The sequence below is a fragment of the Anas acuta genome, chromosome 18 (assembly GCF_963932015.1).
Source record: "Anas acuta chromosome 18, bAnaAcu1.1, whole genome shotgun sequence".
NCBI classification, from domain to species: domain Eukaryota; kingdom Metazoa; phylum Chordata; class Aves; order Anseriformes; family Anatidae; genus Anas; species Anas acuta.
Genome location: NC_088996.1, coordinates 5,875,291 through 5,899,196, shown reverse-complemented (window position 1 = coordinate 5,899,196; position 23,906 = coordinate 5,875,291). Strand labels below are relative to the sequence as shown.

Genomic DNA, 23,906 nt, shown 5'->3' with positions numbered 1-23,906 from the left:
GAGGGAACGGAGTCAAGCTGTGACAGGGTAGGTTCAGGTTGGATATCAGGAAAATGTTCTTGTTCTTGCCAACGCGATCAGCTCCAAGGCAGACTTGTTCTTCAGCAGAGTCGGGAATCGAGGTAGGCAGGGCTTTTTTTCTGGCATGGAGGCTACTCGAGGCAGCTGAGGGAGCTGCCAGAGCTCAGCAGCCCTGCGAGGGAGGCTGACCAGGAGTGGGTAGAGCCAGCAGCGTCCCCTCCCTGGCTGTACAAATACAGCCCCTAGGGAGCGTGGGCGACCAGGACAGGCAAACAGGGCGGGGTGTGGCAGTTTGCACAGCAGTGAGCAAAGGGAGGGCAGGGTGCCCTCCAGGGTGCCTCTTTTCCAATGGTGGTTGTAACCTGCTTGTGAAGAGACCAACCATGGTATCCACCTGGCAGAAAGCCATGGCCTGATGTGAATAGAGATAGGAGGACCAGAGAAAATGTAGGTCCACTGCTTGATTATCTTCCTTGAAGCGCACCTGGGGGACAATGCAGTCATCGGGCCCAGCCAACATGGGTTCACAAAGGGTGGGTCCTGTTTAACTAACTTGATTTCCTTTTATGATAAGATCACCTATCTAGTCGATCAAGGGAAACCAGCTGATATGATCTTTTTGGATTTCAGTAAAGATTTTGACAGTTTCCCGTAGGATCCTACTGGACAAAATGTCCAGCATACAGCTAAAGATGGGTGAGCATATGATGGGTGAGCAATTGGCTGACAGGCAGGGCTCAAAGGGTTGTGGTACTGCAGGCTGTCACTAGAGGGGTTCCCCAAGGCTCCATTTTTGGGCCAGTTCTCTTCAATGTTTTTATAAATGATTTGGATATAGGACTAGAAGGAGTTTTGATCAAATTTGCTGATGACACCAAACTTGGAGGAGTTGTTGACTCTGTTGAGGGTGGAAAGGCCTTGCAGAGAGATCTGGACAGACTGGAGAGCTGGGCAATCACCAACCACATGAAGTTCAATAAGAGCAAGTGCCGGGTCCTGCACGTGGGATGGGACAACCCTGGCTTTATGTACAGACTGGGCAATGAGATGCTGGAGAGCAGCCCCGCAGAGAGGGATCTGGGGGTTGTGGTTGACAGCAAGTTGAATATGAGCCAGCGGTGTGCCCTGGCAGCCAGGAAGGCCAACCGTATCCTGGGTTGCATTGGGAATGACATTGCAAGTTGGTCAAGGGAAGTGATTGTCCCGCTCTACTCTGCGCCGGTGCAGCCTCACCTCAAGTACTGTGTGCAGTTCTGGGCACCACAGTACGAGAAGGACATTAAACTGTTGGAGAGTGTCCAGAGAAGGGATATGAAAATAGTGAAGGACCTAGAGGGGAAGACGTATGAGGAGCGGTTGAGGTCACTTGGCCCGTTCAGCCTGGAAAAAAGGGGGCTGAGGGGAGAGCTCATCATGGCTTACAGCTTCCTCACGAGGGGGAGTGGAGGGGAAGGCGCCGATCTGTTCTCCTTAGTGGCAAATGATAGGACCCACGGAACGGTGTCAAGCTGCGATGGGAGGTTCAGGATGAATATCAGGATAACAGGCTGGAGAGTTGGGCAGAGAGGAACCTCATGAGGTTCAACAAGGGCAAGTGCAGGGTCCTGCACCTAGGGAGGAAAAACCCCAGGCACCAGTCAGGTTTGGGGCTGACCTGCTGAGGGCAGGTTCTGCAGAGAGAACAGAGAGCAGTCCTGTGGAGAGGGACCTATGTGTCATAGGGGACAACAAATTAATCATGAGCCAGCAGTGTTCCTTTGTGGCCAAGACCAATGGGATCCTAGCCTGTATCAAGAGGAGTGCGGACAGCAGGTAAAGAGAGGTGATCCTCCCGCTCTACTCAGCTCTGGTGAGGCCACACCTGGAATTTTGTTTGCAGTTCTGGGCTCCCCAGTACAAGAGAGACATAGAATTTCTAGAGAGGGTCCAGCGTAGAGCCATGAAGATGATTAAGGGACTGGAGCATCTGTCTTATGAAGAAAGATTAAGTGAGCTGGGCACGTTTAACCTAGAGAAGAGGAGCTTGAGAAGCAGTTGACTAAGTTAGTTCTGGAAACTCGTCTCACCTCAATGAAGTGCTTACCCTTGGCACTTCTCTAAATTCAAACAGTCAAGAAAAGATGTGGGAGTCTCACCATATGAAATATTAGCTGGATCGCTGTACCTGGGCAAAGGGAATGAACTACCTCAATTCAAGACAAAAGATGCTTTTCTTAAAAAACTATATACTTGGGCTGTCATTCTCTTTGTCATCTCTCAGGACCCATGGATTGTTAGCTCAGACCCCACCCTTGGAAGTCCCTATCCATCCATTCCAAGCAGGAGATTGGGTTCTGATACAGACATGGAGGGAATCGAAGCTACAACCTGGGTGGGACTGACCATTCCAAGTACTCCTGACTCCTGAGATGACAGTAAGAACAGCTGAGAAATGGTGGACTCATTACACTAATTACACCTGGGTGAGGCATAAGGTGACCCCGAGACCTGAGAGAATATAGGAGAACCTTTAAAAATAAAAATTAGGAGGGGGTGCGAATCATAGTTGTAAACTAACCTTTAATTTCTTCTTAAGAAAAAATAATGAATACCATATGTAATTGGGGAGAATACTTGGATTACATCGAATTACACAGGGTATTCTGGTTTTTATATTAGTATGCATATCATTCTTCATACTGATGGAAATTCAGGGGGCAATAATACTGACCTTGGGTGTGGAAGTCTTACCTGTGAGGTAGAGAATTATCTATACTGTACTGAATATGGTAATTGTGGGAGTGCTAATATATATAATGCACACCAAACACAGCACAGGAATCATTCAGTAACCGGATGGCCAGTCCCGAATAGCAAAGATTGGTATTAGCTATGTGATAATAGGGCCAGGAATGTGTTACCCCTAAGATGGAAGGGAGCTTGCACCCTGGAGGCAATAATTCTGAACATAACCATTACTGAGTTTATGCAAAACCAAAACCTGTCTTTATCTCAACCCTTGAGCCCTTTCCATTATATTCTCTCCCCCTTTCTCTTTGAGCAAGGGGAGTGACAGAGCAGTCAAATGGAGTTCAGTTGCCCAGCAGGGTAAAACCTCCACACCACTCCCACTGGTGGTGATGACTCCGCAAAGTGCAAGGGTTGTCCTGTTGATATCCTTGTCATTATCTTGGTAGATATTTCAAAGTACAACTGGTGCCACACAGTCACGGAGAACCTCATGTACAGGGCTGATTTTAGTTTCTCTATTAACTGAATTGACAGTTGTCCTGACAGAGGCATGTTTTTCTTCCACAGAGGCACTCTGTTTTTCAGTGGTAGGTTCCAGATTGTCTCAGGTGGCAGGGAGAGGTGCAACAGGTGAGGAGTTGTTTGAGGTGGACTGAGACACCTACTGCTGCTCCCAGGCTTTGTTGGGTCTCACGTTCTCAGAAATGTTTTTTACATGAAGTGGTTCTGAGAAAGTACAGAAGTACAAGCTCTTTTGTGTATCCCAAGCTTAGAAATGAAATAAAATAAGAAAGACCTACCAAAGAGGTAATGCAGCTGAGCTCGACCTGGCTTACTATAACAATGCTGACTTACTGGAACAACTCCCTGCTAGCTTGTTACCACTTATCATTTCTAGAGAGCTATTGGCTCATCCTACTGCCTTTGTTTCTCTGCTACAGATAGCATGAGCTGTCCAGAGGTGCAGGAAAGTCTGTCCTTTTCTATTTCTCTTCTAGTGTTTTCTGACTGCTTCAGTGCACTCGTGGCGTGGGAACCAAATGTTGAATACAGGCAGCAATTCCCAACACGGTTTCTCAGGCCACTGCAAGACCCGAAGTTCTGCCTGGAAAATTAACTTAGACCTGTTACTAGTGTTTTTTCTGTCTCCCTCCTATTGAGTCAGGAGCCACCCATGCTGAGGGATGCACTAGCTTGGGGTTCCCAGACAAACTAACAGAAGGCACAACGCTTTTCCTCCCTTGCTGCCATTCACATTTGCTTGTTTCATTTCTAATTTGTGGAGTATTAGTTATTTTGTTGATTTATTCTCACATCTCTTGTTTTATGTTTAGTTTTCAAAATATTTATTTGAATGTTATGGATAAAGCTTCATCTTGGGTCTTTATTGGGATTCCATGATTTAAATACAACGGATAGTCTTTGAGCACAAGTATTTCATCCTCTTTATACTTTTCTTCTGTCTATAATAACTTCTCAGGAGACTGAGTTAAAACCCATTTGTTTTAAATCTAAGCTCACCACTAAACTGACTGTACTGAGAGCCAGGATGGCAGGCTGTAATAAAAAACTTGCAGTCCTAGGATCTACTGGGAGAGTGTCTGCATCATCTGGTGTTCTGTTACAGGGAGCTGTAAAAAAAACATTTTCTCTGTTAAACGGCAGATGTAAAAGTGTTCAACTACAAATGAATACCTGTGGCGCTAACCTCAAAGTGCTTTTCCAAGGCCAGTGAGCCTGTTCTACCTGAGTTGCTGTTTTCGTTTAACCCGGTTGGCAGCTAGACACCACACAGCCATTTGCTCATCCTTCCCCCTCCCTCTCTGGAATGGGGGAGAGAAACGGGAAAGTGAAGCCTGTGAGTTGAGATAAAGACAGTTTATTGAGACAGGAAAATAGTAATAATAATGGTAATAGTACTACTAATAATAATGTGTATGAAACAAGTGATGCCCAATGCAATTCCTCACCACCCACTGACTGATGCTCAGCCTATCCCCGAGCAGCTATCCCCCACCCTCACCCCAGCTAGCCACCTCTATATATTGTTCAGTGTGATATCCTATGGTGTGGAATACCCCTTTGACCAGTTTGGGTCAGCTGTCCTGGGTCTGTCCCCTCCCAGCTCCTGCTGAACCTCCTGCCCGTTGGCGGGACAGAGTGAGAAGCTGAAAGTCCTTGGCTTGGTGTAAGCAGTGCTCTGCAACAATTAAAACATCAGCACGTTATCAGCTCTCTTCTCATCCTAATCCAAAACATAGCACCCTACCGGCTAATAGGAGGAAAATTAACTTTATCCTAACTGAAACCAGGACAGCTGTGATGATTTCAGGGATTAGAGAGGTTTATTTGCTGTTCCTAGGGCTGTGCAGACTTGCTGCCTGTTATGTGGTAGCAGAGCCAGGCGCAGGTCTCAGACCCACTCAGCTCACATCTTTGCAGCAGCACATGGAGAGGCAGCCTTCTTGCCCAGCTCCTGTGCAGGGGGCACATCCTGTGAGTGGGTTTTGGCAGGGGAGGCTGCGGTGCTATTCCATGATTTCCAAGACGTAGCTTGCTGATACTGCACCAGCTGCCCTGCCTATAGCAAGAAGTGAAAGTGAAAATGGAGTTGCCCTTAAAACGAGGGAAAAGCCATTGATCTGCCTTATCTCAGGAATCCACACTCCTGGAATCAGAGCTCAATGTCCTGGGCGAAGGAGAAGCTGCTCAGGAGCCACAGCTTCCAGCTCCGGGGCTTGCTGCAGAGGAAGAGGCACTTGAAGGCTTCCTTGGACACAAATCACTTTTGAGGTACTTGTACTGTGCTTTTCTTTAGGAGGTCCTGTCTATAGTCTGTAGCCGGTCTTTTTTCTTTCAAATACTTAGTGGTTCCTCTTTGTAAGGAGACGTTTAGAAAGAGCCACTAAAAGCGTGACTGTGGTGGAAGGGAAACCTTCAGTGTCTTCTCTGTAGGGGAAAACGTGCCTTACTCTGTCAGTGACCGTGGCAGACAAATAGCACCACACTTTCTTCCCTGCCTGCCAACCTCTGAGCAGCTCTGCACTGCTGTCCCATTGTTGATGCAAGTGCAAAAACATAACAGCTTCATTAATTAGTGCAATTTTATGTAGGTGGGAGCAACTGCAGAAATCACAGAATACATCTGTTACAGTATTTTCATCTCATATGACTCCCAAATAATTTTTCCAACATCCAGTTAAGCATTATTTATTTTTTCATAATGTCTTCTCATGTTTTTCTAACATCCCCTGACTGTAACGGAAGAACTTTTTAATTCTGGTTTCTAAAGAAGCTTTCTCAGCTCCAAGACCATGTCCTGCTGATTGCTTGCTGGAACTAGTGGCAGCAAACTGCACTTGTAGGCTTGCTCTGGAAATAGCTGTTTTGCCTCTTTCTCTGGTTTTGTTTATGTGTTTTCTTTATTGCAAAGGCTTGTTGAGAGTGGCAGTCAGGAGATCAAGAAGGTGAAACAGGTACTGTAAGCAATACTGATGTTATCTCTTATGTAAAGTCCACTCCTTTTCCTGGAAAGAACTTAGAGTGTAAAGAAATCCATAGTCACTTGTGAAGTTACTTGGTTTTTTTTAGTCTGTTTTGTTGTCGCTTTTTTCCTTTATTCCAACTGCATTCCTCAAACTGTTTGAAACTTAAGTCCTTTACACAGGCTGCTTAGGGTAACACACAAACCTTTTCTGAAAATATACTGTGTTATTCCACCAAGACCGTCCTGCCTGACCATATTAGCCATATACTAAATTGCTCAGAAAGCTGCAAAGCCCCCAGTTCTGTGTGGCTGCGTGGAGGAGCAAGGAGGGGCAGGGAAATGCCGTGCTTGCAGCTGGGGGAGAACGGGAACTCCCATGGGCTGGTGACTGTGACAGGATCAATCGGAGGGGGAAGTGCTCCAGAAGCCTGGGGCAGCAGCCCTGCTCCCCCCAGCCCTACAGGGGACTACGGGGACCCCCCCTACAGCTTCATCAAGGGGAAGTCATGCTTAACCAACCTGATAGCTTTTTATGAAGACATAACCAGGTGGATAGATGATGGCAAAGCAACGGATGTGGTCTATCTTGATTTCAGTAAAGCCTTTGACACCATTTCCCACAGCATCTTCGCAGCTAACCTGAGGATGTGTGATCTGAATGATTGGGTAGTGAGATGGACTGTAAACTGGCTGAAGGGAAGAAGCCAGAGGGTTGTGGTCAATGGGATGAAGTTGAGTTAGAGTCCCATATCTAGTGGAGTCCATCAAGGGTTGGTACTGGCACCAGTACTATTCAATATATTCATCAACAACTTGGATGAGGGAATGGAGTGCACTGTCAGCAAGTTTGCTGTTGACACTAAACTGGGAGGAGTGGCTGATAAAACAGAAGGCTCTGCTGCCATCCAGTGACACCAGTGAGGCTGGAGAGTTGGGCAGGGAGAAATTTACTGAAATATGAGGGCAAGAGCCTTGCATTTGGGCAAGAACAACTCCAGATACCAATATAAGTTGGAGACTCAGCTGCTGGAGAGCAGCATAGGGGAAAAGGACCTGGTGGTCCTGGGGGACAGCCGGATGACCATGTGCCAGCACTTTGCCCTTGTGGCCATGAAGGCCAATAGCATCCAGGGGAGTATCAGATGGGGTGTGGTTAGTAGGTCGAGAGGGGTTCTCCTCCCCCTCTACTCTGTGTTGGGGAGACCACATCTGGAATATTGTCTCCAGTTCTGGGCCCCTCAGTTCCAGAAGGACAGGGAACTGCTTGAGAGAGTGTAGCGCAGAGGATGAGAAGGGAGTGGACATCTCCCTGAGGAGGAAAGGCTGAGGGAGCTGGGTCACTTTAGCTTGGAGAAGAGGAGATTGAAGAGGAGATTGAGGAGAATGTTTATAAATATGTTAAGGGTGTGTGTCAGGAGGACAGAGCCAGGCTCTTCTCAGTGACACTCAAAGATAGGACAAAGGGCAATGGGTGGAAGCTGGAACATAGGAGGTTCTGCTTAAATATGAGATGAAATGTTTTCACAGTGAGGGTGACAGAGCACTGGAACAGGCTGCCCAGGGGGGTTGTGGAGTCTCCTCTGGAGAAATTCAAAACCCACCTGGACTCATTCCTGTGTGACATGATCTAGGTGTTCCTGCTTCAACAGGAGGATTAGACTAGATGATCTTTCATTATAGTTTCATTGAAATGACCTAGGATGCTTTTCTGACTAAATCCAAGATATTTATGGGAAATCTTTTTTTTTTTTTTTTTTGAGGGGGGGGGGGGTATTTTTCCTTTGGACAGATATTTCCCATCAGCTTTTCCAAATTAAAATTCCATTTAACACTAAATATTTCATACTGAGTTAAACAAAACATTCATTCAACACAGAACACCTTTCTTGTCTATTTCTTTGATGTTGTTTTGGAAGTGGCAACAAGTGATTTGTTGTATGTATTGCTGAGTGATGTGCATAGGGCCACTGCCTTGAGGAGCCTCCATCTGGGATTTCCCCATCTCTGCAGAAAGAGGAGCCCAGTGAGCCTGCCCCAGGATTGTGGAGCATCCAACAGCACCGGAGCTGTGCTCCCAGGTGGACAGATGGGCTCTGCCTGCTTCCCGTGGCTGAGCTTGCTGCTTCTCAGTGGCCTCGCTCTGCGGCCAGGTGAGTCTCCTGCTGGAGCTCCTTGCTTTTCACTGCGCTTCTGTAGCTAAAAACTTTTCAGCTGTTAATAGAAAGCTCAGTTGTGTCCAGTTGAAGCTAAGAGCACAGAACAACTCAGGTGAGAAAAGGAATTAAGAAGGGGAAGGTGATTCACTTCTCTAACACAACTGCCTGCCTTGGCAGGAATGACTTTTCCTTTGGCTCTGCCTGAAGCCAGGTGGGGTGAGTCCTTTCTTGAAGGACTGGCCCTTTACCAGGAGGGTCTGAAAGAGCAAAACCCCTCTGTCAGCTGTCAGAGCCCAGCCCTGGCATGCTCCAACACCGGGCTGAGTCAGTGGTGCTGCATCCAGCTCCAGGCAGACAGCTCGGCTGGCAGCGTGGCCCTGACATCTCGTATGTGCTGGAGAGGCACCTGGTGGGATTGTGCCAAGGAGTTTTGGGAGGAGAGAAGACAAGGAGGGAGCTGTATCATATTTCTACTCCAAAAACTATTCCAGGGACTGGACCCAGTCCCTTACAAAACTTCCCCATTGGCAGACAATGTTTCCTAAGCCACAACTGGGTTTGTCCACCAGAACTCATCTCTCCAGAAATCTGGGGAGGAAACCGTTGTTTAACAGTTTTCTTTGTTTTCTCCTGTAGGTATTGCTGCACCAACAGGTGACCCTGCTGAAGAGACAAATGGCTTTTCCTCTGACAATACACGTGTGACAGTTTATCGTTGTAAAGATTGTGACAGCAAAATTTGCCAATTATCCAATTATGAGATCTTTGATAAAATTGGAGAAACTAAAAATGGGACATTATCAAATGACATAATTCAGTTGTTGACCATTAAATCTCACATCATTATGTGCTTTCAGCAAGAAATTAAGTATCTTAATGAAGTTTATGCCATCTTCTGGCAGGAAGACTGGAGAATAGGAGAATCCTGTGGCAACCTGGAGCTTGGAGGTAAACTCTCCTGGGAGTCTAGCTGTGAATATATAGATAATACTTTTCAGGTCATGAAACCAAACTGTAATATATTTGGGTGGATAGAGAGATTAATGAGAAAACTAACTTGTCAAAATGAGTGGGTTTTTTATTGTGAAGAAAAGTCTTTACATCATTTACAAAAATAAATGAAGTTCAGATCCAACTCTGCTTAACACAACACTAGTAGAGATTCAGATTTTTATTTTTATTTTTATTTTTATTTTTTTTCCTTTTCAATGGCAGTTCTAATGATCAAGTTCTGTGTTGGTTTGCAATGTATGAATCCGATCTACTTCAGTCAGTACACACTGAAATCCAGGTTTGGCCTAACAAGCTTTTCTGTGTTGCTATTCTGTATAATTCAGTAAATAATCCTGCCAGTTTTCTCAAAAAACTGTTAGGGTGAGAAATGAAAATGCCTGTCACTATGTGTAGGACATGGCTCCAAGAAGTGCAAAGCTTCATGGTAGATGAGGCTGCACAGGTATAAATGAGTTGAACTCCATCCATGTTGATGGCACATCACCAGTTTATGTCTGGTTGAGTACATTTTTAGTTTTGCTCTCCTGGCTGCAGACAAGTCTCTGAAAAGGGATTTCCTCACCTCCTTTGTGAGACTGAGAGCATTCTTTCTCTTGTCACTGAAGATAAAGGAGAACTTAAAAAAAAAAAAAACAGCCTGGAAATCGATGTAAAGGTAGACGGCTAAATGCTTTGAGGAGGGTAACAGCTAGGTGTGCTGAGTATGGGATGTGCTGTGGTTTAACCTGAGAGGCAGCCCTCCACATACACATACCTGCCTCCCAGTGGGATGTGGGAGAGAATCTGGGGGGATGGGGGGGAATTATGGGTTGAGATAAAGACAGTTTAACAGGACACAAAAGGAAAAGAAATAATAATAATAGTAATTATAATAGTATTATGTACAAAGAAAGTGATGTACAATGTAATTGCTCATGACCTGCTGAATGATGCCCATCCCATCCCTGTGCAGAGGTGTTCTTCCCCCTCTAAAATTTCATGTTCTTAATTACATATGAAAACTTTTTGCTATCTGCAGATTTGAAGACTTTCAATATTGGTTCATAGAAGAGTTCATCAGCTTCAGTGAGAAGAAAATCTGACACCTATTGAACTAAGGATGATTGTAGCAACCTCAACTTTGTGTGGCACACAAAGAATCTAAGTCATTGACCTGTAACCCTTGGTTAAAGATTTTATAAATGATCCATATTTGTATTCAATGATGCTTTTATCTTTCACCTTCCCTAGAAAATGAGGTGCATCACATCACAGAGGAGGAGAAAATCTGCTGTGCAGTAGAGACAGAAGAAATCCAAGCACACGTGGCTAACCTGAACTGCTACGTTGAAAGCAAGAAAATAAGCTCAATATATGAGACCCATTATTATATGACTCTATGTTAGTCTCTTCATGTTTTTGTCTCCCTTTAGCTTTGAGACAGTTTTGCTCAGACAGCTTGCTGTGATAGTTTTACAGGTGTTTTGGGAGGAATGTTCTGTACATTCTTATCTTGAACCCACATGTGCTGTAGCATCCAAACTCAGGGGCTTTCCCCCAGCCTCTGCAGGTGCCTGGCCCTAGGCATATTGATCCATATATACCAGTCCTGGATGTAGGCATAAGTGCTGCAACTGTAGCTATCCAGCAATAGATACAGGGATGCTGAGGGGGAAGATGGTATGTGGTGGGCGAGCAACAAGATTCCAGAATTCCACTTACTAGTGAATAGTAAATGAGACATTACCTCCGGGCTAAGAGGACACTTGTCATGTGCGCACTTATTAAAGTATTCAAATAACTGCTTATGAGGAAGGCTCATTTCCTGGTATACCTGTTTGATCATTTGGATCCTGTGTTTTCTTCTGCTCTGCAGATAATCCAACAGATCCAGGCAGCAGCAAGACAATTGGCATCACTGCCACTTTCCTGATTCTTGGGGTTTGTGCAGCAGCACTGGCACTGTATCATGTTCAAAGAATCCTAAGTGGTCAAGGTACAGTCTGACAAAGCATTATGTTTCCCATGGGTAATGTGCCTCTACAAGCAGCCCTGGGAGTGCAAAAGGAAGTGCACAGCGTTTTCTTTCTGTATTTTGTTTCCATAAAATTGTTTAGGAAGTTGCTAAGTGATATTCATTGTGAAGGGGGGAGGCTGGGCTAGCACATGGCCTGGACTCCACCTCCGCATTTGGTGCTGTGACATAGTCCATGGCCAGCAGGCTTTAGTACGAAAAATAAGCACAAAATACACTTCCTCACCACCACACTAATGCAGCCAAGTGATCGCACTTGAGAGGCAGTTTTAACTTAGAGAAGAATATATTTTAAATGTTTTTATTGGTGGTGTGGTTTTTTTTTGTTTGTTTGTTTGTTTTTTGCAAAATAATATGCACAGAAAGGGGTGGGATGGGCTGTATGGACTGAATAGGGAGCATAGTGCAGTGTTCTTACGTGCAGTAGTGTTAAAGCAGCTTTTCAGAAATTGTTGTGCTAGAGCAGAGTGCAGAACTTGGGGTGCAGCTGTGCTGTCATGTGGCAAACAAAGCGTTATCCCTGCCGAGAGGTACCCCTCTCAGGTTATTTATACATCACACTTGGTGCAGAGTTGTGGAGAAACACAAGGCCTGTGGATCTGTTTTAGACAGATAGCAGTTGCTCAGGCATCCTGGATAAATGTAAGTAGGGAAAAGCAACTGCAGGTCTATTAGTTTTAAACCTTCTAAGTAAATCTTTGCTAATGCTGGTACTTTCTTGCTCTTGTTTTCCTAGAACCTGTCGTAGTGCTCTATCAGATTTTTAAAGGTAAGCAATGACTTTTTTTGTTTTTTTTTTTGGGGGGGGGGGGTTAATTATGATAAATGGTAATATCATTTAGTTATGAGGGCAGGAGGTTGTTCAGCAAAAGGCTGGGTGTGTTTACCAGGACTAAGCCCAGTGGAAGCCCATTTCCACACTGCATCAAGGCTGTGTTAATAGCTTTTAATCCCATAGATTTTATAGCCTGAGGCACAGGCTGATGGCTGCAGCAACCAGGGCATGGTTTCAGCAGAGAGGCTGTGAACTCGCTGGGTGAAGCTGCAAACTTTCCCCTTTCAGAGCAACAGGCAGTCCGGAAGCAGATGGGGCAGGGCAGCTTCTCTGAGGACTTCACATCTCCAAACCTATCAGGCAATCTGATTTTATTTCACAATGAGATCGATCTGTGCCTTTGCCTCACAGATGTTTTTCCTTCAATTCTGCAGGTGCTATGAAACCCAATCAGGCTTGTGAAAGTGGAAGGTCACAGCCATTTGAAGCATCATCTACAAATGAGACAAACCAGGCCCTTATGCCAGCAGCATCCTCAAACAAAGTCTAGCCATCACCTGAAGAAACACGTTTATTTTATACCTCACAATAGTTCTCACAAACGTACTTTCATAATTCCCATGCATTCACCGAGGACTGCAATTGCCCTAGTTATCCAACTCCAGACTTTTGCAAGCAATAAGAAAAGCTTCCAGGGGCTCTTGTCCTCTCCTGGTACTTGTCTGAGAAGCCCCAGCATCACAAGATGCAAGGCTTCTTTGGCAGCGCAGACTTTTATCAGGCTTTTGAGCTAAGAGCACCAGCATCCAGATTGCAAAAACACATTCCTGAAGCGGAATGGATGCTTGTTGAATTATTTTTTTGCATAGTATAACCAATCATAAACCTATAAATTGGTAGTTTCATCAGGAAATCTCAAAGGATGTAGGATGTAACATGACTCTATATAGATTTAAAAACAATAGCAAAAAAAAATAATAATGCAAAAAGGTATATTAAAAAGTTATGGACATTTTCTTTTTCCCTTGACCTCAAAACTTTGGAAGGTCCTTCAAATGCAAGTAGGAAATTTCTGTGGTGTTTTGCAACAGTATGATGAGTTCAATGTATGTTTTACCAAGGCAGCTATCATGGGTGTTGCTTTTGGTTTTGTTTTTCTGCTGTAAGTCATTTCTGCGAGAGCCTCTCAGGAAGTGCCGAGCATTCCCATGCATGGAGCTGCGTGCTGGGCTTCAGGAGATTCCAGTGATGCATACCTGATTTTCCTGGACCTAGAAAAAGACTGTCTTAAAATTAAAGGCTGTTGCAGTTCTCTGAAGTCGTCTCGTAATGGGGAAAAACAAATGTGTGTATACATATTAGTGTGTGCATGTTAGGGCGGTCAAACTGATGACTGACACTGCTCTTTTTTTGTGTACCCTCAAATTTTGAGTTTTTTTGAAACAAAGACAACATGCTATTTGACAATTTATGTTGTAGTAATTCAAGAGATTCAAATTAGAGAGTGTGCAAATTTAATTTCTAATCTTTAACACCAGTTGGGGCCAGAGAGCTAGCTAAGCCTTGGGAATAGAGGTTACCTGCCCAGTTCTGCCCAGTTTTCTGCCCTCCTACTGCTGATTTTGCAGGCAGTGATATTCAGAGGTGTCAGTCCCAGCTGTTCTGATTTGTGCCTCCTGAGCTGCATTTTGCCTGTAATGCCAATCATCCGATGTCTTGGGAAAATGGCTTTAATGATCCTCTTGGCTCTCAGCAAGTGACTGATGTTGCTTTATGTGCCTGATGTTGCTTTATGTGCCTTTTTACAAATAAATATATCCACACAAATAGTTCTGAAATAAAAATCAACTGAAAATATCAGGTAGCCTGACTCGACAGATGGCATAATTTGATAGTTGCAGTTTCATTTTGATGTGCTTTTTTTTGTGTTCTTGTAGTCACCACAATGCCATGCCAGCTTGAACACTGGCTATTCACTGGTAACCCTGCATCGATCATTTTGTTCTTTGGCTTCTTCATGTCCTTTACAAAACATCACCATCACGTGAGCCCCACACTCATTACCCAGCATTATTGGGATGATCCACTTCTTGAGTATTGCAAAATCAAAGCCCAGGAGCAGGAAATCCCTCCTGCCATCTGCTTTTGTATCTAGCAGTGAGTCTTCATAGGGCTAATTGAAAGCCCATTTCACAACCCACCTGAACTCAGTTTTCTTTACAAGGTCTGATGACGCTTATCAGCTGTCAGGCAATCATTCCTTCAAGAAAAGCTGTTTGTTGTATCAGGGAGAGAGTAGGGTGTGAGCTATGACTGAGCTTCCCTTTTGCTGGTGGCTTGCAGCTACAGAACATCTCTAAGCGTGAAGCCACGGGAGAGGTACACACTGAACTGCTGCTCTGAAAACACCATCCCATTGCTTGGAGAACACAGGCTCGTCACTGGCAAAATACAGGTGAAGCCTGCAAGTTTGTGAGCAGGCTTTGTATATTAATTTAAGGTTTAGCTGAAGTAGCGGTGTATCTTTCTCCCACTTGCCCCTTACAAAGCCAACGCTTTCAATTGCAGCCTGCAGCAGGGCTGGCTGCTGAGCCTGGGGGCATTGACAGTCTGTATCGACTGCAGCTGGTGCTGATGTTTCCACTAACAGCCCCCACATCTGGGGCTTGTTCTGTGGTAGTAAAGTGTGGGCGTTGCCAGTGTGAAGTCAACAACAGAATACACCTCTCTCTAAATCTCTCGCTCCCCTCTCTGTCACAGTCTCTGTGATGTGAAGACAGAAGAAGCAAGTTGCTGGGGAGGGGGAGAGAACTTCAGTTAGAAAGCAGCTGACGTAGCTAGAAGATAACAGCCAGGTTTTGGCACACAAACCTGTCTTCAGCTCATCAGTTGGGTTATTGAGATCAGCTAAAAAGACCTTGGAAAATGCCGCAGACATCACCTCTCCCAGTTGCATCTCTCTTTCTTCTGCTTCTCCGGTTCATCCCTGGCCTGAGTGGTATGTACATACAACAATGCTCCTCTTAAATTTCACAAGTTTCATTATATATATATATATATATATATATTTTTTATTATTTTTTTTCTCCTCCTTAGCTTATCCTCTCAAAGAGGTTCCTGGGTGTTTAACCATTAACAAAAGCAGGTGATACTCTGAAAAAAGCATTCTCTAACATTTCACAATGCGTTTTCAGAAAAAAGTGAAAGAGTGTTATGCTCTGAAGCTTTCTTTTCTACACACTAATTACTCTCTATAACAATAGTGGAAGTTATTTTCCTAGTAATCCAACATGAATTGTGTACGTATTCTCAAGGCTGACACGGGGAGCTCGTTACTGGATAGAAATGAGTGTTGGTATTTACTAGGCATGTAATTGGTGAAGGTGTAATAAAGCCTTACTAGAAATATCAATTGTATGTTGTAGCTATTGAGAGCACAAGCCAGAGGCATACTTGGGGAAAACCACAAGGCTCTCTGAGGAGGAGAAACTGAGGAAAAAGATGCCTCAAACACCAGATAGCCCTTTTCTCCCCATGATGTCTGGTTTGTTTGTTAATAACCTGGAAGCATGGTGACTTGAGGGTGAAAAAAAAAAGGAATCCACAAATCAACATGTTTGAATTGAAGATGCATTGAAACCGGTGCTAATGTTTTAATGTGCTTTTGTCATTTGTTGAGGAGTTGATACTGATTTCTGAAAATATAATTTAACCCTTGTACTTTTTAAAACTTTTGTCTTTTGGAGGAAATGATTAAGTGGTTGTGGCTGCTTGCCATAAAGTGCCTGGGTTCTTAGAACGCATAAGTGGGGGTCAGCTTAGAAGTTCTGATTTTTGGTTGATGGGGATCAATTCCCTGGGCTTTCCTTCCTTATTTGTTAAGGCAGAGTGCTTTGCACTTTTCCAGCCTTCTCCATTGCACCATTTATCTGTTGCTGAAAGATAATTGTTGATGACTCCTGGGTTGCTTTAATTTTCTTAATAGTGTAGGATGTAGAATGTCCTCATGTCTGGACAGGTTGGATTGACCTACATTATCTGAATTCCCATGATGCAGTCTTTCTGTGTTTGACTTCTGGGATTTTTCCCTTATTAAAATAAGCTGTTTTAAGTATATAGGGTACCTTACTCTGATTGTGAACACCTGAATATTCAACCCTTCCTATACTGTCTTCTTCCAAGATATCCAATACTCTGTATTTCAATTCTCTTTTTTTGTTTGTAATGTAATTTTTCTTATATTTATTTGATCTGTCCTTTGCTATTCATTCCATAAGTACTTTCTATTCTTTTTTTTTTTTTTTTTTTTTTTTTTTCTCCAGATGCTCAGGTTGTTAGAGAACTCAAAGGGTCTCCTTATGTGTTCTTACACCTTTGTTTCTTAAAATAGGCTGTAACATTATACCTTCTGCAGCTCTCTTCCTAAGAGGCTACATTGTCGAGTTCCCTGATATTGTTAAAGCTTTTTTTCTTTTCTTTGAAATATACAATTTTCTCCTGTTCTGTCATTTTGTCATCCCTTTGAACTCCAGATTTAGATCCTCAGTCAGCTCCAATTATTGGGCTCAGTTCAATGAAGCTGATATTTTAAGAGCTAAGAGGATCATACTGGGAACCTACAGTGCAGACTAAATTTTTTATGTGAGTGACAGAAGCCACTTTTTTCACCAGAAACTTTTGAGCTTTGGATGTGTTGAATCATGCAAGTTAATGGGGATAAAAGACACTCTAGGGTTTAGGACAGTCAAGAGACTACATACACAGAATATTAAGACTAAGGTTCAGGTTTTCAGAGCTGTTCCACAGACATAAATGATTATATTTGCAACTTACTTTGATATTTATAGAACAAGAAATCTGATATTATCATTTCTATTGCATTTCTTATTTTAAGGTGAAGAAAATGCATTTCTTGAACAGTCAACAGACGTTGTCAGTGTTTGGGAAGGAGACTCCGTCAGCATAACTTGCTCAATGTACAATTCAGAAAATGAACTGGGGATGTACTTGAGGACTAGAGTACAACCAGAAAATGTTTTATATGTTCCCAAGGATAAGAAACCAACTGTTAATAAAGCTTTTGTGGATCGCATCAAGTATTCAAAGGAAGGAGCAAAACTCACAGTAACTCTGCTCAATGTACGGGAATCTGATTCAAATTTCTACCTATGCACCAGGTTTATTATAAGAAATGACCGTCATGTCAGGCTGGATGGGAAGACAACCATTGTAGTGGTGAAAGCTCCTGTGGTTCCACCTCTTAAGTTAGGAATTAATAAACGTGGAGGTATGTTTGAAATCAAAGATTGGAAGAAAGAATAGTGGGAGGGACAGTCTAAAAGAATTTTACCAATGTCTACTCAGGTGATGTATTGATTTGAAGGAAAGTGTAAGCCTGTTCTGTGAAAAGATGAAGAAGACATCTGAAACATCACTTCATGACTAATTTATCCTAGCTACTTGTGTAAGACTTTCACATGAGTCAGAAGTGTTATGGCAGCAGGGTGGAAACAGTGAGGGCCCATAGCTGTTTTCAGAACCATCTGCTAAATCTTTATGAAAATGAACCCTGATTTTGGTAGCAGCTTTTGCAAATCTCTTTTGGTTTTGCTATTCCATCTGGAATTATAAACCCCAAATAACTAAGAAGCTGATGCTAGGTAGGGTTTGTGAGTTGGACATCAGTGGATACAGGGATGCATGGTTTTTATCTTTTTAGAAAACAGTTGAAGAATGGCCACATTTTCCTCTTGGTAGTCATTTCTGGTTAGGGGAAGAATTTTTCTGTCTTTGCCCTCCCCTCTCCTCCCCCCCCCCCCTTTTTTTTTTTTCTTAAATTAGAAGAGGGTTGAGTCCACTATAGTCTTTAGCAGCTTATTCCCAGGCATACCTACCCTACTGGTAAGACCATTTCATCTGAACTGTCTTTGCCAAAAATTACAGAGTTTTCTTCCTTTCCAGTTCCCAATGCATTTAAAAATGCTGGGTCAGTAGTATTCCCTTATATCCATAAAGACTTACTATGTTCTTTCTTTAGACTTCTCTTTTCAAACTTCTTCACTGTGTTTTTTCAAATGAATTCTGCCTTGTTGATTATATGCTGTTAATCCAAATTACGTTTTTAAATTCTCTTACCTTTTTCTGATGCTGATCCTCTTCTCTGAAATACCTGCAACCTTTCCAGAATTACCTTTTGCACAGAAGCGATAAATTGTCTAATTCTTTTATTCCCTCATCCACATTGTTAATGATAATGTAAAGAGGTACAGGGCATGTCCTTAGAGGAACTCAGTGAAATGTGTTCCACATTGGACAGCAGACCATAAATAACTACCTTGAAGACCATTTTCAACTGTTGATGGTACACACTATGTATGATTTCATCCAGGCCAATGGTACCCAGATGCTTTATAGCTTAATCTCGCTTGAGAAGGCAGTACTCAGTCCTACTTTCAGAACCTGGGGCAGCAAAATATTCCAGGGTGCACTGAGATATATCTCTGTTCTGAAAGCATGTATAAAGGCAGGCTTTAAAATATCAATTTTTTTCTATATTTCTGTGCTAGGTTCTTTCTGTCATTGACCTCTGTATTTGCTCCCTAGTTAAAAAGCAATGTGTTAATTACATGGCAGTCATCAGTTTCTCTTGTTTTTAGCTGGAATTGTTGAACAGTCACCACTCGTTGTCGATATTCAACAAGGCCAGTCTCTCAACATTACCTGTGCATTGAATAGTTCATATAAAGATGAAGAGATCTGCTTGCTCAAGACTCACAAGCAACCTGAAGGAGTGCTATGTGTTTCAAGTCAGAAAGCTCTAGAAATCTTTCCTGTTTTTGCTAATCGCTTGGAGTATTCAAAGGAAGAGAAGAAACTAGTGATAACGTTACACAACCTACAGCAAAGTGACAATGATGTGTATGTATGTGCTGCAGTGCTGAACAATTCCTTTCTCTTCTCAGTGAGCCAAAGAGGCACCATGGTGATGGTTAAAGGTATTGTGCTTTTGTTTGCTTAATCATAAATAATTATAGGTATGTTATAAAAGAAGACATGGACTAAAAGCTCACAGACCTATAGTCAGGCCAAGTAGAGCTCTAATTCATGACTAAAAATCCTTCAGGACCAGGGAAAGTCTAGGGAGATGCTCACGCTCCTCGGGGTCCTATACAACCAGAGGAGAATTTAAAAATAGAAAACTAGCGATAATCCCACATCTTCACTTAGGAAAAAAAAAATAAAATCAATAATATATATTTTTACGTATATATATATATATATATAAGTAAAATAATATAATATATAAAATAAATAATATAATAAGTATATAAGTAAACATATAATATTATGATATAATATATATATTATATATAGTGTATAGTATAATATATAATTCATGATATAATGTAATGGTATAACATATATATTATATATTTACTATTATTTATTATAATATATAATATAAATATGTAAGTATATAAGTAAAATAATAGTAAATAATATAATAGTAAAATATATAAAATATTATTTATATAATAAAAATAATTATATAGATATAAATTATAGTATTATAATAATATTATAATAAATAATATGATATATAAGTAAAATAATATATATAAGTAAATTGAGCCTAAAAATAGGTCATACTAAGAAACACAGAACAAGTCCTTGGGCATTTTCTTTCAGTACCGAAGATAACAGCGATGATCTCACACATCCTTATTATACACTGAGCACACTGTGAGCATGTTTTACTGGGACTTCATTTTCATGAGAGTTAGTTATAGCCATTTTTTAAGATGAATCCACAATGGTACTTGATTTTGACGTTACTGGTGCAAAAACTGCATTGACAGTTTTGATGGGATCTTTGAGCAAATAAACTAAGGTTTACATAGGTGCTAGGAGCTGCAAAAGATCTATTTACAAATTGGTCTGCAAAAAAAGACTGGTCTCATGCTATGCTGCTGGCTATAACATGTGCAACAACTCAGTAGCGTGAGTTGGGGAAAATGACAGCTGCACATCAAAGCAGTGGGGTGATAACTAGATAGAATGTTATTTAAATTGAGATTTTAGAGAACTGTAACCCTTTCTACCAGCACTGTTCTATTCATTGTAGAATATTTTTTTTAATTGTCTGTACTGCTTGCACCCTCCCAACCCTAGTTGTTGTTTAATTCTTATGTACTCCTGGTGGAGCCCTCAATGGTGATATAACAGTGCAGTAAACTTCTTTTTTTTGTGTGTGGTTTTGCTTCTGAGCTGTGGTACAGAAGCTGTCACCTTTGTAGAATGCTCCTCCCTGACTCTTCATTTGCCACTGACAGTTGTCACCTGCCTCCAAGAGAGCAGAGGGGATGCCAGCTAGAATACTAATGGCATGACTAACATGGCCATGGAGCATGCTGTTCACATTTGATTTCCTGCTGACCAGAGCCCCACACATACCTAAATATTTTTTCCATAATAAAAATATAATTCTACCTCTCTTCATATTATTAATAATAATATAACTCCACATGCAGGAGGGGAGGAGACAGCATTCATTAATAGTTCCTGGGCCTACTATGGTCTTATCATCATGGCAGTGCTGCTGCTTTCTGTGCTGATGTGCTACGCCCTGTACCGTGTCCATGTAAGTATGCTGTTACAGTCCCAAAGGAAAAATGAATCCATGTTAACTGAATAGGTGCCTTTTCAGTCACAGTCAAAGGTATTATTTGTAAATAGTGATTGAGTCAAGCAAACGCTCGATAAACCTAGAGAATCGTGGCTTTGTATTGTCTACTCTTTGCTCTTGTTTAATGTCCACTAGATGTAAACTTTCAGAAGTAAAGACTGTTTTATGTTTTTGTAGCTCTTAGTAAATCATGAGACATTGTTTGCCTTTCAATATGGAAGCTCAAGTAATCCCTGCAGTCAACAATGCAGCCATGCATTGTATCTGTTTCCATGAACAGGGCAACTCACTATTCTGTTTTGCTTCTTTTTTACTTATTTGTTGTCAGTCAAGAATGGAGACACGTGTGTGTATGTATGTGTATATATATATATATATACACATATATATATATATATGTACATATATATATATATATGTGTATATATATATGTATATATACATATATATGTATATATATATATACATATATATATATGTATATATATATATATATATATATGTACACATATTATACTAGAGTGTTTTGGGGGAAATCTGATACAACACAATGTCATTAAATATCCTTGTGTGTGGAAGTATCTCTGGGAGAATGTTTTTGACCTGTCCTAGAAAAAAAAAAAAGGGTGATCAAGAAACTTTTCATTTATAGGGATTTTTTGGATCCATTTTCTATAGAAAGCATGTTTTGTTTTGTTTTTTTTTTTTCCTCCCCACTTTGATAGATCCTCACAGTCCAAAACAATTACTCAAAACAACATAGTAGGATTCACAGGCCAGACCCTTATCCTGTACCTCCCCTTTTAGCTTCAGTACTGCTAAAGCCAGTGGTATAATATCACCCTGGCAAAGACAAGTGACCCTGTGGGAACTGGTCTCATATGTCTCTGGTAACAAACTACAGTTTAAGGCTCAGCATTATTTATGTAGGGGCTGCAGTTGCATACAAATCTTGAAGGAACTTTTAGTGGAATTGCATTAGACTGACAACACAGATTGAAATGACTAGGTCATAAATTTCAACCTAAATCTGTAAGACCTCATTGTGTTATGAGAGAAATCTTAGCAGCTGGACTTCAGGCAGCTGGACTCCTAAGATGTAAATTGGCAACTTGGTTGGGGTCTTTTCAAGCTTTGTTCTGAATGGTTGTTTGCTTTCTTTTGCAGATGAAGAAATATTTCCAGAAAAGAAAAACAAATACAGTGTATGAAGATATGTCTTACGGTTCTAGACGCAACACTTTCGTCAAACCTAATGTTTACAACAATTGCACTTAAGCTGGGACCATGCTGGATCAACTGTCCTCTTCCAGGTGCCTCTGAGAGCTGCGTTGGCAACTCGATGTAGTAGCTGAACTGAAAATGCTATCGTATACCTTCTTTAGTTGCAGGAAAAATCTGCCTTATTTCCAAAGCTGTTTTTACTTATTTTGATCACTTGTGAAATATTTTTTACTTTTCCTTGTACAGAAAATGCATGTACCCTGCACATGTGTTTGCAGTGTAGAGTGGAAAGCAGTATTTTTGGAGTGTACGTTTGGCTAGATGCAATATATGGGATTGTTCCTGTGATGATAGATAACCCTTTCAGGGAAGGTGAGATAGTTTGAGAGGTCTCATTTTGCGCTTTCATAAGTGCTCAGAAAGGCCATAACAGGCTTGTTTAATAATTTGCAGTGTATCCATGTATGAATGAAGTACAGTTTTCGAAAGAATCTGTGTGGGGTCTACCCAAAAGCTCTGGTAGCTAAAACTACTCATGAGTTAAAGCAACATTTATTTATTTTTTTCTGAATAGAATTCAGAAACTTTGTGACAAGAATGCATTAGAAGTGAGGTGCTAGATATGTGTGGGTTTAACTATTCAAAGATCAGAATGGTCCCACAAAAATGCAATCAAGTGTAGATATTAAATTATTGACCTTGCTGTGCCAAGCCTGCTGCTCAGGAGAGGTCATTTCCCTTCAAATGACAGTTGTGAAATCCTGTGTACCAGACTTGAGGGGGAAATCTGCTCACCCAAATGGCTGGATTTCCCTTGTAGCAGAGGGGCGTCTGTTGACTGCAGAACCTGCAATCATTGCGTAGCTCTACATGAATAAACCAATACAATCTGATTGTGGAAACTGATCGTGGTCTGAGCCTGAGGGTTTTATACAGTTGCTTGCTACTTTTGTACATGTATTAAAGACTGTTTTATGTCTCTTGCAATTGAGTGCTAGTTATTGAATGGACTGGTTCATGTAGATTTTATAATAGAGTGAAATTAAGTCTTTTTGCAAAAAGCACCTAGCAATACCTCAGGATATGATAATCATTTGCCACTTCTTTTTACACAACCTATATCTTTTTCTTTTTTTCTTTTGAAAAATCACTGAATCACTAATCACTGAAAAAATATTAAAGAACAATCTGGATGATGTATACTCCTGCAATCCTTTCATGGTGGCTAAGAAAAAACTCCTGAAGAGCTAAAAACTTCAAACGGTGATGGGGAGGAAACAGATGGCACTGGGGAAGCTTGGCCCATCCTTTGGACAGCCCCCTGCACCCTGTCACAATGGCTGAGGATCACAGGGTCAGCTAAATCTAGAGGAGATAGCCATGCCACATCGGGCTCTGTCTAATGTTTGCCTCGTGTATTCACCTGCCTTCCCACAGGAGTGCTGAAGGAGATTTCAGAGGGAAACGGGCAAGCTTTGGGAATAAATCTGCTGTCACCCTTCCCACAGTTAGCAGCTAACACAGGTGACTGTTTTGTGAGCTCTTGATGGCTGTGGATGGGGGTAACGTGATGGTTGCTGACACTGTGCTCAAGCCTGGTGGGCACAGCTGTGGGATCCCATGGCCGGGCAAGCACGGCCCCATCCGGGTCCCATGTTCCCCTTGTGAGGTCCGGTGTCCCTCTGTCCCCAGCCCAGGCCCTGTCTCCTGCCCTGCAACAGGTCCCATTACCCCAGCAAGGGATATCCCTGTGGCCTGCTGACTGCGTGGGGCCTTGGCCTGGGGATGGCTGGAGGAAG

General features: G+C 42.1%; 2 protein-coding genes across 3 annotated transcripts; both read left to right on the top strand.

Moving 5' to 3' along the window:
- Positions 1-5,419: 5,419 nt before the first annotated feature.
- On the top strand, positions 5,420-14,054 carry LOC137841650 (uncharacterized). The gene is made up of 7 exons (XM_068654765.1): positions 5,420-5,555; positions 8,249-8,388; positions 9,031-9,342; positions 10,639-10,788; positions 11,264-11,383; positions 12,159-12,191; positions 12,632-14,054. Exons 2-7 carry the CDS (start codon positions 8,325-8,327, stop codon positions 12,745-12,747), a joined length of 795 nt encoding a protein of 264 aa, XP_068510866.1. The 5' UTR covers positions 5,420-5,555; positions 8,249-8,324; the 3' UTR covers positions 12,748-14,054.
- A 1,010-nt stretch (positions 14,055-15,064) lies between these two features.
- On the top strand, positions 15,065-23,094 carry CD7 (CD7 molecule). Of its 2 annotated transcripts, none has more exons than XM_068654762.1 (5): positions 15,065-15,195; positions 17,092-17,484; positions 18,854-19,192; positions 20,729-20,838; positions 22,051-23,094. In XM_068654762.1, exons 1-5 carry the CDS (start codon positions 15,123-15,125, stop codon positions 22,159-22,161), a joined length of 1,026 nt encoding a protein of 341 aa, XP_068510863.1. In that variant the 5' UTR covers positions 15,065-15,122; the 3' UTR covers positions 22,162-23,094. The 2 variants fall into 2 exon arrangements, with proteins under 2 accessions (XP_068510863.1, XP_068510864.1); XM_068654763.1 differs by lacking the exon at positions 15,065-15,195 and adding an exon at positions 15,325-15,741.
- The last annotated feature ends 812 nt before the right edge of the window (positions 23,095-23,906 follow it).

What these genes read in the sequence shown, in the direction of transcription:
- LOC137841650 (XM_068654765.1), top strand. Translation starts at nt 8,325, where the DNA reads ATGGGCTCTGCCTGCTTCCCGTGGCTGAGCTTGCTGCTTCTCAGTGGC. An exon ending in TGGCCTCGCTCTGCGGCCAG is followed by an intron (nt 8,389 to 9,030) that starts GTGAGTCTCCTG and finishes TTTCTCCTGTAG; the next exon opens with GTATTGCTGCACCAACAGGT. An exon ending in TGGCAACCTGGAGCTTGGAG is followed by an intron (nt 9,343 to 10,638) that starts GTAAACTCTCCT and finishes CACCTTCCCTAG; the next exon opens with AAAATGAGGTGCATCACATC.
- CD7 (XM_068654762.1), top strand. Translation starts at nt 15,123, where the DNA reads ATGCCGCAGACATCACCTCTCCCAGTTGCATCTCTCTTTCTTCTGCTT. An exon ending in AGGAATTAATAAACGTGGAG is followed by an intron (nt 17,485 to 18,853) that starts GTATGTTTGAAA and finishes TCTTGTTTTTAG; the next exon opens with CTGGAATTGTTGAACAGTCA. An exon ending in ACGCCCTGTACCGTGTCCAT is followed by an intron (nt 20,839 to 22,050) that starts GTAAGTATGCTG and finishes TTTCTTTTGCAG; the next exon opens with ATGAAGAAATATTTCCAGAA.